At 43.5% G+C, this 15538-nt stretch overlaps 1 protein-coding gene across 1 annotated transcript; it reads left to right on the forward strand.

The window, feature by feature from the left end:
* The first annotated feature begins 3764 nt into the window (after nucleotides 1–3764).
* Nucleotides 3765–4703, forward strand: LOC126524253 (3-alpha-hydroxysteroid sulfotransferase-like). Its single transcript, XM_050172582.3, has one exon. The coding sequence runs from the start codon at nucleotides 3765–3767 to the stop codon at nucleotides 4701–4703; it is 939 nt and encodes a 312-aa protein (XP_050028539.1).
* Nucleotides 4704–15538: the final 10835 nt, after the last annotated feature.

Raw genomic sequence — 15538 nt, forward strand, 5'->3', positions numbered from 1 at the left:
GAAGCTTGTTAAGTTCCTGCTGATCCCACAGCTTCTGACAGTGTTTTACAACTGCTATTTTTAATGTGCCGTTATAATCTTGCCAAGGTAGGCCAACATCACAAAGCTCCAGATCTTTGGCGCCGACTGCCATCAAACCTGCTCTTTCGTTACCGGGGATTCCTACATTACTAGGAACCCAGCAGAAAGTGACGTGTAAAGCTTTCTTATGACATTTTGTGTATTGATTTTGTATTTTTATAAGTAGATTAGTCCTACATGGTACCCTAGATGCTAGAGCTTGAAGAGATCCTAAAGAGCCACTAAATATCGCAGCTTGGTTTACCGAGTGCGCGAGGTGTTTGAGGACTTAATGATGACTCGAAGGTCAGCACCGCTATGTCATTCATTCATTCATTCATTCATTCATTCATTCATTCATTCATTCATTCATTCATTCATTCATTCATTCATTCATTATTTCCTATTCCATATGATGGAAGAAGTCACGTTAAAGTGGCATGCAAGCAGCTTCAGGAGCCCTCGAACCCAGTAAAAGCACCAACAATTAAACGCATGCGCACATGCTTACATATTCTGAAGCACCTACACAGGGCAACTAATGCATATGGTTTACAGTGCACATAAAACCGAAAAGTATGTAATGAGAAGCTAACCATTATATTATACCTTCAAAACCAATCAATTCACACATAAATTCTACATATTTTGTACAGAATGCCACATATTCGCTCCATATTGTGCATACATCTTTTTCTTCGCATTTCGCCGAGACTTCAATAATGCCACCTTCACCCCAATTATTCATTGAACTGGGATTTGATAAAGGCTTCCTGCTCGCATAAGATAGTGGATGCGGATGTTAAACAGTGCTTACTGAATATTAGCCTTTCCCTAGTATTCAGCAAACTGCCTGTTTGCTAATGTCCTTCTGTTTGATAACCGACACATACTGCGGCATACGTATTGGTATATTGGAAACTAGGATGCCGCATTGAGGGTGATGTGGCCTCATAAGTACACAACCAGACACCCTTGCGTTGTGCAGGCGCTATGGAATGAGCGAACGAATTTATCGTGCACCTCAACATATGCAATTATATCGTGCACAGAAACTTTGACTGCTTACTCGGCCACCTGACGCTACTCGGTAGTGGCTGTAGTCTGCTTTTCAGTGTTCTCACTCATCGTGGCCTTCACATGCTTAGCAACTCAACCGCCTGAATGACGTCTCACAACGGTTAACACTTATTTCTCTTTGTCATAGATAATAGTCATCCACGAATCTTTGTCTCACTGCTAAAACCAAGTGTGCCAAACTGACGCAGGTAATGAGACAGAAATAAACACCACAGCACCCTACTTCCTCGAACATTCATTTGAAAAGGAGGCACAGCTTACACGACATGTCATTATTAAGGAGAGAGCGTCAAACGGCCCATGGGACAAAAATTCGATGTCCAGTGTTTTGGCGCAAAATTTATGGCGCCTAAATTAATAGAGCTGAACCCTCGACCTTTTGTGGGAGCCGAACTTTTGGTGTTACATAGCTATGGATAGAAAAACGATGTTAAAGTGCCTTTGGCGTGCCACCAAAATACTTCGCACTTAAAAGATGCGCAATTAATATGTGTCTTGGGGAATCCGAGATCATTATCACATGCAGGTGCCCCAATTCGGCGGTTGCACTGCAGCGCACTTTTACAAAAGTACAAAATTACAAAAGTGTCTAGCATCAGAAACTTTACTGACGTAAGCCAAACTTTACAGGTATGAAGACTTAGTTACCGAGATTATGTCACTTCAGTGATTGTAGTGGTTGGAGGTGCATTCTTCTTGTATAAAATTGTAAACACTCCCCTATGGAGTTCTCAATGGCGCACAAAAGTAGTTTTGTAACCGGGAAATCTTATCGCAATAAAACAAAGATTTTGCGTATGGTGAGATAACGATCGCAAGATTATATATATGATGTAATTTAGGCGAACATTGAATCGTTGGGCTATAGCATATTTTTGAAAGTCGCTTGCCATACAGTGATGCAGTCGCACCGAAGCCTCAGCCAACAGATGAAGCTAGTGATCGATGTCCCGAATTCCTGGACGTGAGGCTCGGTGAAGAAGTATGTCTACGTGATTAAATTAGTCACAGGGGACCCTGATGAAGGGAAAGAAATTTACAGAATAATAAAATTGCTTGGAAGGAATACCGCAGACATTGTCAAATCCCTACTGGCAGCTTACCATGACCATTGAAAAAAAAAGGTGTACAATCAGTGCATTCTACCGGCACTAACACATTGGGCGGAAACCTAGAGACTGAAAAAAGAAGCTCGAGAACAAGTTAAAGTCGGCGCAAAGAGCGATGGAACGAAGAATCGTATACGAACCCTTAACAGACAGGAAGAGAGCGATGTGGATAAGAGAGCAAACGAGAATGGCCGATATACTAATTGACATCGAGACAAAAAATAGAACTTGGCAGGCCAGGCAATGTGTAGGTTAGATACCCGGTGGACCATTAGGGTTACAGAATGGGTGCCAAAAGAACAGAAGCGCAGTCGAGAACGCCAGAAGGCTTAGTGAGGTGATGAAATTAAGAAATTCACAGGCGCTAGTGTGAATCAGTTGGCGCAGTACAGTGTTACTTGGAGATGGCAGGGAGAAGCCTTCGTCCTGCAGTGGACATAAAATCGGCTGATGGTGAGGGTGATGAAAGTTACTGTCAACTTTTTCTGCTTTGGAATAGATGATTCCGACACCATCAAGAAAACGGTGAGGTCCAAGTCACAATGATCGGCATGTAAGGCAACTACAGTATGAATATTCATATCTAGCTTCCGAGAGAAAGTTGCTACCTTGCAATAAATATGCTAAATAGGTGACAGAGATGTTGGTGCACAAGTTTATTGCCAGAAAGAGCTGTCCAATAAAATGATCTATCTATAATTTTTGATGCACTGTAGTTAAAACAGAGCTAAACTACTGAAGCTTCAAACAAACGTATCGCGGCCATTGCAAACTGAGGCGCATTCTGGCATGTGAGTATAGAGGGCGCCCTAAATTTCAAAGCTTAGAGTTCGTTGTATGCTGTGTTTTTTTTTTGCGAATAGGAGAAAGCAATGTGCCATAATCTCGCTCTTCGTCAAATACCAATGCGAAACAACACAATACGAAAGGCATTAGTATGTTTCAAGAGCGAAGTAGCCGAGTAATGCCAAGACGATCACTCAGTTTAAGTAAACCGGCACGCCTCCCGTTTCAACAAGTGCTTGTTGTTCTCCATGGAAGACACTTAGGAACGAATCTGAAGTGAGAAAAAACGGTGTACTTAAAGTATTGTAGGCTACTTCATGGAATGCCCATGCAAAATTTTTTTTAGCCTTGTAGGCCTGACATTACGGCACAAATATATATTGCAACACTTCTAGAAAGATTTGGCATTCACAGTACTGAACTGCAGCATCACACACTGACTACGTGCGATAACCGCGATAGAATAAAAGCGTTTTTTGAAGATGGCAAGGATGACGATAGTGTGGAATGCGAAGCTTTATAACTGCTCCAAACATGCAAATCTTTCTGTCCCTACGCGCGTTGCCGTCAGTGGATATGTTAGAAAATTTTAAACGTGTGGATGACACCTTATTCCTGTCTGACTTCCTACAAATAGACATCCCAAGTAAACCTAAATGTTTTCTATATAATGGAAACCCACTCTTATGTTTATAATTATACAATCCTCTTTCGCAGAGTATTCCAAGAATGGAGCTTCGAAAGCCATCGCACCAAGTAATAGATGGAGTACCTAGGTGCAGGGGCATAGTTCCAGAGATTCTACGAGAAAACCTCAAGTTCCGACCTCAAATAGGAGATGTGGTGCAGTCAACATTTCCGAAGACTGGTACACATTGGATGATGTACATTGTCCAGCTTATTCTGAGAGACGGCGAGCCAATGACAACGCACGAAGAGCTGGCTAAGTACTGCCGCTTTATTGAGTATGTGGGTATAAAGGGCTGGAAGTCCTCCCTGGGAATGAGAACATTTGCTACGCACTTGCCCTTGAGTGAGGACACCATCAGCGAAGAAGGAAAGTACATTTACGTTGCCCGCAATCCGTGGGATGTGTGCGTTTCAATGTACCACATGGTGACCAATGTGAGCGCATACGAGTACCAGGGCGCCACGTTCGAGGAATTTGTTGACGTGTTTGTCAGCGGGAACTTTGGTTACGGTGACTACTTTGAACACGTGGCGTCAGCTTACAGCATTAGGCAGAAACCGAACGTGCTGTTTGTGACTTACGAAGACATGAAGAAGGACACTCGTGACGTGATTATCAAGGTAGCGCACTTTTTGGGCGAGCGCTATGGACGAGCTTTACTAGAGGATGAAACATTACTTCACAAGATGTTAGAGAGCTCCAAGCCAGAGCACATGCGAGGTGTCGTGGTCGTTGACTTTCGCAAAAGACATAGCACTCGGGGGAAGAGTGTAACCTGCAAGCAGGGCTACGAAGGAGATCAGACGAAATACGGTCTAGTGCGAACAGCCAAAGTCGGAGGGTGGAAAGAACACTTCACACCAGAGCTGCTCCGACGCATGGAAACTAGGATAAGTGAGGCAGAGACGGTGTCATCGTTTATTGATCTCTGGAAGGACATCAGAGCGGAGGCATTCAAGTTATCGCAAGGTGTCTGATAAGGAGTGCCTGTTTGACTGAGCCGAATGAAACTTCGTGGAATTATGAATACGTGATTTTCAGTTTGCAAAAATATACTTGCATATTGAAATGAGCATCCGGGATGCCGATAATGGTACACTGGGCTATTTAAACTCAGGAACTATTACTAGCATGCGCTTTGGTATTAAGAGCGATGTGATCATTCCGAAATTATTCAAAACGTGCGCATTTTCCGACAAAAATGCTTCCTCAGTGTTAATTTAAGCTGATTTATATTAGCCATTCTGCTGCGAAAATATAAATGCTTTGTCAAACGCAACTTGGACGTCAATTTCAGTGTGCATGTTAACTTGTGTTTATGCAAAACCTATAAGATACTTGCAACAAAATGAGCCCACGACTCCACAACTTCCTGTAAGGGATGCTCAACCACAAAGTTCACAAGTGCTGTATCTCCTTTAATGACTAACCAATAATGTGAAGCCAAAACGTCTGCACTATTCACCTGCAGATTTCAACGCGTGCTTAGCAAGGTGCCATTATTGATACGGTACTTGTCAGTTAAGCATAGCAGGCAAACTGGTTGGAGTACAAGGCGTGCAGTGCTTTCAACAGTTCTTGTTGTTTAGTGGAGATTGCCAAGTATAGGTGGGGGTGTACAGGGAAGCTATTAATACTGTGATATCAGGGCAAGGTCAAAGTAGAACATTGCCCATAAGTAACTGTGCATGAACCATTTCGCAATTCTAATATAAATAATTTGACAAATTAACGCCGGTTGCCAAGACACCTGTACATAGTACTAACAATAATTCACCCCCTCTAAAACACAGAGCGCGCTTAAACCACAGTGCTGGTGTACAGCTTTATAAAACACGCCTTGATGGTTTTCAATAGTCGTTCTTTCCTTCGTGTATTAATATATGGAATGGCCTTCGGGACTGCACTGTAACAGCCCAAAATGTTAAAGAATTTATTGCCCAACTAGAATTGTATTACAGGCAACGGGATCATTAAGAATTGATCATGCTTATGTTATTCTGTGTACACTTGCTCATCCTCCCTGTAATTTCTGTTTCACAATACTGTATAACGTTGTATTGTCAGTGCTGAAATTTATCTTTTCATTTTCACAATTCCTCTCCTGTGATGGCCCTTAAGTGAGGGCTACTGTATTCCCTAATTAAAAGATAATCGCAGTGAGCAATAGTGGTATTAACAGAGTTAAATTTGAATGTACCAGCATCTTTCACATACGAAATAGTCTGAATTTGGGACCTACACAGATGTAAAAAATGATAGCAAAGTACATATATTGTAGCTTTGTGCACTGTGTACTGCACTTCAAGAAGACAAATGCAATGTTAATGGCAAAAGAACAGGTATTATGATTGTTAGCCATACACGAGTCTCCATCAAGAGTTCCTTTGTTTAGATCAGTTAGCGGTCACTTGAAGCTCCTTCACAGTAGGCCGACACGACACCGATTTTGGTGTGCCCACTGTTGCCGACTGCATTTTCCGTGATGTCGGCACCCTTTTCACACTGCTTTTCACACCCATTTCCGTGCCGCGGGAGCGTTACGGGAATGCACTCGTCGGCAGATAAGGGGGGGGGGGGGGGGGCGATTTTCTTTTCACATGGCAACCACACAACGAGACGACCCTACACGACTGAACATGGCAGCGCCTTTGAGGCGAAAGCCGGCTGCTTCGGATTAATTTAGTCGTCTTCCTATACTGTTTGGTACTATCGCTCCCAAAAGGTACCGGTATTGCTTTCGTTTTGGTTAATGATTATTCTACAACAAACTGTTAGCGCCAGCGTGGCGCTCTTTCGGAGATGAGATCCATTTTTCGTTTCTTAGCCAATTAGCCTGGGGACAGCCTCTGAGATTACAAACACTGTAAGGTCTCAGAACATTATAAATGCTTGCGCGTTTTTTGCTCAATAGAGGGCGCTACAAGGTGCATTTCTTTATATTTGCCGTCATTCGCAGCACGCTTTCAGGTACAATGGAAATCAACATTCTTGTGGAAACCACTGGAAAACATAGCGCGGCGACCTGAAATACTGACAACCTGCTGCGAAACAGTGATTTGCACTAACAATCAGGGTTTCATCACGTGTAGACAAGCTAATAGGAGCGGCTGTGCTTTGCAGATGGCCTACATTGTTGATCCGCGCAGAAGGTTCTCGCTTTCCGTTCCGCGTTGGTCGCTTCGCGCTTCTTGTGTGCGGGTTGTACGAAGTCGAGAGCGGTCCATTTGATGTTGCTAGGGGCACTATACTGAACTCAAGACGACAAAATCAACGTCGTATTGGTCTAGTGGGACCTGGTCGTTAGTTCAGGGCTGCAGTTATGGGTATACGTACATGAACCCCTAAGCTGCAGGTAAGTTCTCCGCTGAAGAAAATTGACACCAGATCTAGCTTTACACAAGGCTGTTCGCTAGGGCTGACAATCATGCGTTTAAGCTTCGTAAGTATGTTTCCATTAATTTTGATCACGATCAAGAATATCTAAAAGTGCAGCTGCTGCGCCAACCTCTTTTTCGGTGTGATGTTTTATTCTGTGCGACCGGCCGAACAACGGTCCGGATACTGGCTTTATCTCTGGGGACGTCGCGAACTACTGTCGCACGTCGACGCCTCGCTGTCGTCGGTGTCGTTGGTGGGCTTGTCGGCTCAATGTGAGTAAATGCCTCTCAGTGAGAAAGCCTGCTGACTAATCGGCCAATAACCGGTGTCGGTGTCTCTTTGACGTCGGTGTGGGGTCGCCCTAGCGTGAACGAGCATTTAGGGGTCTCCAACTGCTCACTGGGATCCCGATCATGAGAAGGCAAGTTACAGAAGAATAAAAATACGTTAAAGTGCATAGGAGTATATTTCACAAAAAGTCTGAGTCATTGCATTGTACTGGCAATACACATATGGGGCAGAAACTTGGAAGTTAACAAAGAAACTTGCGAACGAAGTAAGGAAGGCGCAGCGAGTGATGGAAAAACAATGTTAGGCTTAGCGATAACAGGCAGGGAAACAGCGTTGTGGTTAGAAAGCAAACGGGGGTAGCCGATATTCTAGTTTACAATAGGATAAAAAAATTGGAACTGGGCAGGACATGTAGCGCCTAATGCAGATAAACAGTGGTCTTTTGGAGTTACATTACTAGTGCCAAAGCAAAAGAAGCGCAGTCAAGGACTGCAGATATACAAGTGGTTTCATGAAGCTTGCCCGCAATACTTGTAATGAACTAGTGCAAGGCCAAGCCCTAGTAATTATGCATCGCAAGGAGAGTCCTTTGTCCTGCAGTGGACGAAAAGGTAGGCTGATGTCCTTTTTTAATTTTGTTTTCATTTACGAAACTCGCAATGCCTAGTGGTGGCACGGGGAAGAAACGGCGAGTTCTGTTACAACATACTAGAGGTTGCGGCTTAGGTGACGATGGAAGAGCTAACCTTCCATTCGGTGGTTGTCCAGGGCAGGGATGAATTAAAATATTAAGATCTTGATGAGGGCTAATTGGTTCATATTTAGCACTGCGGTTAACAACGCCAATAAAACAAGCACACGAGGAACAAATACCACAGACAAGCGCTGTCTTTGGTATTTGTTTCTCATGTCCTTGTTATATTTGCGCTGGCTAACCTCAGTTCGAATGAAAGTAATTCTTGGCACGACAGTTGTGTACATGATCTTTAAGCTGTTTAAAGCCGCCTCAAGCCGAATGACGATGCTCTCCTACTTTCATTATCTTGAGTCACCAGTATGGCTCTCCTTCGCCGCCGAGGTTATTGTAATGAAGAAAGACAACAATGAAGAATGAAGAGCAAGCAGTAATGGGCCCTTATCATCGGTGTAGGGCGCCAGGGCAAACGCGAGCTGTTCGCGCGGAGACCGTCGTTCCCTTGTGATAGCACTAGTTTTTCGCTTGTCGCTTGCCGTGAATAATTCACTTCTAACTCTGAATACAACTAATCCACGCTGTCACGCTGCACGAAACCAAATGTAGGATAGAGAAGAATTCTCGAAAGAAACGATAATTGAAATATCATACGCAGCACAAACGCCATGAAAAGTTCGCAGAATAGCTACCAACAGAAGGGTCATGTGAAGGCTCTATTAGTGCCTAATGCCTCTAGATCAAGCGTGGGGTGCGCATGTGAGCACCGAAAGTTAATGTTTCCTCTTAGGGTACATGGGTATCTGTTTTGACGACTAACGAAGCAATACAGCACGCAGACTCAACCACAGTAAATCTCTCTTAGTCTTTAGCGCGGAACAGTGCAGCTGTGCACCACCAGTGGAGACAGGTAAGTACCATGGCTGAATTTTTTGTGTGTGTGATTACGTTTTACTTTAGGCTATAAAGTTTACAGATTCACCATTGCGGGTCTCTACGGGAGTTTATACATGTGAAATAAGGAATTACTTGTAGCTAGCAAGGTAATTGTTTTCAATGAAGTCACGTGGGAATAGAAGCAATACATATGAAGCACGGCCACTTTTTTTTCGCTCATCAATTGGAACGAGGAGGAGTAGCCCAGCAGACGGATCACCTGCGATGAAAGAAAAGCGAAAGGAAGTGCTGCGAAGAATGCAATTTGATTTATTAAAAAGCAGACATGCCCGGCGAACATATTCAAGCAAGAACACCCAGGAGTTTACGAGGTCATGCAGCTGTAGCAATATGTGGCGCCGCTATGGCAAATAAGGGTCATTATGGTGCGGCTTGCAAAAGCTGAAACAACAATAGTAGTGATAAAAGTTGTAGAGCTGGAAGTCGTTCAGCAGCGTTTTGACCATGGCGTTTCTTTTACTGCAACAACAGTTACGTGGTCGATATTGCGTCAGCCTTGCTCGTCCGCCTCAAATTTAATACACTCGCTTGGCACACGACGGCGACTTCGGCCATTGTTGGGGCATTTCGTCATCCCCATCTTCGCCATTTCCACATCGTAAATAACAACAGATATACCACCACACCAGCTCCTCCACTGGGATTTGAATAGAGGTCAATTTAGCAGTATGGTTTCGAGAGTAGAGTGCGCTAAGTACTGAGTTGTGGGGCAACAGCAGTGATTGGATGTTAGTGCAAAGCTTTGTGCTCCACACAAACACGGAGAGTTGGGGCGTCTCTACGTGTATTTCGAGGACCGAAAGAAACAATACCGTAGAGGAAGGGGATAACATCAGGTGACGTTACATATGAATTATTCTTGACACGATGGCGCTGTGTTGGCGTGAAAGTGTTCGTGGTCATGCTCGTGAAAGCAGCGTCGGTAGCACAAAAAAGAAGCACATGAGAATGTGGATGATAACCATAAAACACGGGAAAAAAAAAAGCAGCAAGTGAGGATGCTTTCGGAATGAGGTGGTTAGGGGAAATCAACGTCGAAAGGATAGGCAACGGTGTTTCCTACAGCGACGAAACCGTGGCGTTTACATAGTAGATCATAGGATTCACAGGTGCCATCGGCCCTGTACAGCATCACTGTGAATGTAGAAAGACGATAAAAACTTTCATGCCTCGTAGCTGGCGCTGTGTCGTTTCGCTGGTGTCCAATTATAGCAGAAGCCTGGGCCTTAGAGTTGAGTAGTCCTGAGGAGGAACCTTCAAACAGAGTCATAAATCCTGAACAGCGAGAAGCGATTCAATTGCAAGCGCGTGCTCACCTGCGTCCGAAATACAAATTTACTTAAAAACTGAATTTAAAAAAAAAATTCCCTAAGAAAACCACAGGTTTCGAGGTCATCTTAAAGGCCACGCTGCATTCTTGTTAACCAGGTTGGCGATTGGACGTTGATATACTCAACGATGGAAGAAAGTGACTGTTTTTAACAAGTTCTCGAAACTTGTTACACTGACCACAACGCCACCTCACCTACACGCAAAAGAAACGAAACTAAAGATGGCGCAGGCAAGATTATCTGAATCAAATATATTTAAATATTAAATTGTTGAACAACAGCGAGCGAAAAATATTACACAAGTCTTTTGGCAAACAGCTGCGAAGAAATTGTTTCTGGAAATCTATATATAGGTAATTAATATACCCAGCTCACTTAAAAATCGGAATTCTTTGAGTGCGAACGCCTGTGCAGCTATGTTGTGCGAATTCCACAACCTGCATTCCTGTGCCATAGAGAAATAAAGTTGCGTACATGACAGAAGAAAACGTTAGAACTCCCTTATAAAATCCGCACTGTGCGTTTTGTATTATCACAAAAATGAAATAAATTTCTAAATATAAAATGAATATTTAATTGTATTTCCGCATTCCTAATAACGTACTCATCCATCTTAATAAACCGCCCTATAATGACAGCTAGGTTCTCTGTTTCCCCGTAATGATTGAGTTCAATTATGTCAAGAAAGAACAGGCAGATGAAAATAACATGTTGCTCCGCACACTAAAAGAATGCGGCTGTCGAGGGAAGCGTCTTAAGAGCCGATGAAATCGCTGAAGCTTGCCATGCTTCAGCGCCAAGGGAGTCGGTGAAACATTGAATAATATTGCTTGTTGCGTAGGATGAAGATAAACGCAGTAGTATGTAGCGCGTTTAGCTGTATGATGTATGTTAAGGCGCTTCACTAAATCGATCTTTCACATTGGTTCTCGAATAGGGGTAACATCTGCACATTTCTTTAATAATATATCTATGTAAGTGCAAGATCAGAGTTTTCTGGGGCATCATTCGACAGAAACTAGTGAACAACACAAACCATCCGTCTTACTTCGTTTCCTGAAGGCATGGAAGCGACAGCAGCGGCTAGTTCAATTCAAATAACTTTTCGAGAATAAAAGGTCGCCCGCCATTTTTTAGCACTTCCGAGTCCTCAGAGTCCTGCTTAGCCCTTGTGGTGATTAGATTACTCGATGTCTTTATCTCGATCTTCTGTTTTTTAAGGGTTGCGAACAAAACTAATGAAGCATAAATGAACGAAAAAAGCTTACCTAGTCTGCAGATGACGAAAATGGCTCGTGGCTTATTGAGTTTCACATAGGGCTTAGCAACGTCAAAGTACAATATTGAAGTCTGAGTGGGCAATCGACAAAACCGTGCTGTCAGGAATGAAATGCCACATCCCTATAACATCAGGGTGTTAAAGGTTCAATTGTTTCTGACTTTATTTACATATAACAACATCCCGCTGAGCTTTATTTCCTAATATTGCTTACTAAAGGAAGCAGCTGAAAAACGGTCAGAATTGCCGTCTAGCTTCTCTATTAGCAGGTCAGAAGTTGAGAATGAGAATATGGAAGAACACATTGAATTCAAGCTTTTCGTTGCTCATGCGCGTGCCACCTCTGAAACACTCGATTGTATTATTAATGTCATTATTTGGTGTCGATCCGGCAGTTTACGTTTCATGCTGCGAAAGTGTACCATAGTTTCAGGTCAAAGGTACACTCAATACACGTTTACAATTACGGGGCTAAACGTAAGATGAATCGGCGTGCTTATTTCAAAAGCAGCTATATTTTTACACAGGTACAGACAGTATGTTCATGGCTGCGGTATTTCGCAGCCTCTCATAGCAGGAAAAAAGATCTTTCATTTTGCATGAAGGGAAATGAATATGAAGCACTGCAGCTGGTAAAAGTAGGTCATGCCCAATGTGTTCTTCATATTTTTTTCTTTTGCATAAACGGGACTGTCGGAACGCAGGCTGGTTCGAACACAACTCTAAAACCATACGAGCGCATAAGAGAGCGGCAAATGATAGTCGTCTTTGTATTTTTCGTTTTATGCCGTGTCAGTCTACATTATGTATGCGAGTTAACTGATTGTTTTTCTTCTTTATATATGTGTTATCAACTATTTGCGGGCCGTGTGAGCCACGTGCGTTCAGGTCCCAGTGAGTTTTGCAGGCGCGGCGCTTTTACGGGCAGCGTAGTGGCGCCTGTGCGATGCCGTTACAGGCCCTAAACTATACGTTAAAGCTTGAGAGGGTGCCGAAAATTCTGGTGCACCCGCACATGTCACGTCGGCGTTGGTCGGAGCCGCCCACACTTAGAGCACAATACGAAGGAACTGGCAATTTCTTAGGCTGTTTGTGCATAACATTCACAAACACATGTTCCCTGGCAGCGGAAGGAACAGCAGTGATTTTTATTGGCAGGAAATGGGGACAACTTCGGGGTAATGCTTAAGGAATGTTTGGACTTTTTAGGTTGGGCTTATGTGCCTTGAAAGTAACAATTGAAAAATGGCTTTCGCCAAATATTTTATGCGAAGTAGGAAATATGTTCTGCGTGACAAGTGCAAATATTTAATCTATGTAGGTTCATTGCAGCATTTCTAGAAGGTTAGTCCTTTAAGCCTTCTGGAGTCTCATACTGCCGTTAGTGGAAATCTTTCCCAAACTCCTCAAACAACCCTTTCAAGCGATGAACATAAGAGTCAGCGAGATTAAGCAGGATTTTATGTGTAATGCGTTGCAGAATTTTCACGTTAGTACTTCAAATGTAAGAATTACAAATATTTATTGAACCCTCGTTGTTTTCCTATTTTCAGGTTATATACCAGGCTCGTAGAATCTTTTAGTCTTCTAGCTGTACTAAACAAGGAATCTTGTTCCATTTTTCAAATTTAGGTGCACCGTAGTTTAGGTGTGTAGTCAATGTTCCAAAAAGGTGGATTAAATGTACCGTTTTAATACGACAACGCATGATAGTGGTCCGAAGGGTTATTAGTGTTTCTACGAGCGGCGTAAAACTTGTATCGCTGGCTTAGCATAATCATCTCTACAACCAAGGTCAGATTTTGTCAACATAAAGCAAACGCTTCGAGAACATTTTGTGCGCTGTTAAATACGGCTGGAGCAATACACCCTTTCCAGAAAGTATTCGTAACGAAGTGTTAGAAAGCGTTGCGTTGCCGTCATTACCTACGCTTCCATAAGTCAGAGGAGAACTCTTTGTCTTGAAAGGACCTCGCTACTACTCGCACGGCAGTTTTTAGTATGTGGACTTCCTTACAGATTTGGGAAAAATTTCTCCGACGATTACGATACTGCCTAATGTGCATTTCCAGTGCAAGTGTTTAGGTCTTTTGAATTCGTCATATATTCTAGCAAAGAGTATGATTGGGAACGAAAGGGTCCTCTCGGGAGCGGCGTTGAGTCTGCTCGGGCAGCTCGTTTGGAGGCAGTTGCGGAAAGAAGGCGTGAACCAAGAACGCGTAGCTCGCGCTGTCCTCGCGTCACTCTAGCTGCGGTGGTGCCGGAGAAATAGCTCATGCGCAGTGGGTCCGATGCTCGTTCCAACGGTGGATGCGCCTGCCGCTTGCTTCGTCAACGCCTTGGAGCATGTATCCTGCGGCACTCCGCTTTCCTCCTCACGCTATTGTCATAGTCCCTCCGCTTTGATGCTCGCGTTTCTTCGCTCTCGCCGGTTTTCATCATCCGCTGCACCCTGCGTTCGCTCTTTCATCCTTCGCTGTGCTCATTCGCTCGGTTACGCTGGCACTCAAGGTAGGAATGGGCGTCTAAGAGCTGCACTCTAAAAACATTTCTGTTACACGTATTGTGCAACATAAAGCTCGATCGGGAATTTTTCGGGATGGACTACGATTTTGGCATTGACGCGATGTTGCTGTGAATATAATATTTGAGCAGAATGTTAACAATAATAAATGAAATTAGGCAAACCACATACTATAGTCTTACTGCATCAAGGAACGGCCAACAACCGCACTTTAGTTCTTTTTAGCTACATGACACTTACATATTTTTAAGAGTTGGGACAACTTGTGTCGGACACTAAGTATACATGACACCACCGCGCGAAAAACATGTTCCACATGCCTCCGTCATGGCCCTAAGGAAGGCAGGCTATGACACCCAGGGTTTCATCTAGTACACTTAAATACACCATATCGTTGTTGCTCAAAATGAAGAAGAATCCGACAGCTGCAGTAGCGCCCTACGGTACAAAAGTCACGAACAGGAATAAGGTGCCACAGAAAGGGTGGCCAATGTTTCGATAGGTAGATCTATCTGCGGAGGGCCTAAGTTGCCTTTCACGAAGATAGTTCCTTTTATGCAAACGCTGGTCGCATTACTCGCGCGATGCTGTTAACACTCACAGGATTAGTTCTAACAGGAAATATAAGTGCACCAGAAAGTCGATAGGAAAACGTCGCCCCCGTAGCTCAACTGGAAGGAGCATCGCACACGAAATGCGAAGATGTGGGTTCGAATCTAAACTGTGGCCAGTTGTTCTTCCATCCACCTATTCTTTCATTAATTCATCGTTTCCTTATTTGAAAGAATAACTACCACTGGTTCCACAATTAACTCGTAACAATACAGTGACGGCACTGTTCTGCGGGAACCAAACTTAGTTTCGAATATTTGTCATCCGAACATCTGCATCTTTTTAAAGAAAAACTATCCACGCTTTCCGTATTGGCGCTTGTACTCACAGAGTTTCATCTAAGAATACTGTATTGAAAACGCAAACTGTATGCATTATGAAGGAACGTACAAAATGTCAGAGCTAGCCTTCTACGGAATGCTGCAATAATGGATCGTATAAATACATGTACGCACTCTCTATTACGATTGCAGCTGGCCGCGCACGCACAGACCTTGTGAGGCTGATCATAAGTGCAAATATATGCGTATTTCCTATGCTTTCACATTCATTGCTCTCAGGGTTCTGTAGTGCAGCATAAAAAACAGCCCATATGTTTAAGCGAACGAAGAACGGTACTAGTGCACACAAGCTTGCGCCGGTCAGGTGCTGGTGCATTTGTGCTCTGCGTAAAAATGTTGTGCAACCTTTAAATTACTACCCAAAGGCAGGGAGGGGAAGAATTACGGTAATTCGTTTACATTTAG

This window comes from Dermacentor andersoni, chromosome 3 (genome assembly GCF_023375885.2).
Source record: "Dermacentor andersoni chromosome 3, qqDerAnde1_hic_scaffold, whole genome shotgun sequence".
In the NCBI taxonomy this organism is placed as follows: Eukaryota; Metazoa; Arthropoda; class Arachnida; order Ixodida; family Ixodidae; genus Dermacentor; species Dermacentor andersoni.

Bases quoted from the DNA above. Each gene is read 5' to 3' on its own strand.
- LOC126524253 (XM_050172582.3), top strand. From the start codon at position 3,765: ATGGAGCTTCGAAAGCCATCGCACCAAGTAATAGATGGAGTACCTAGG.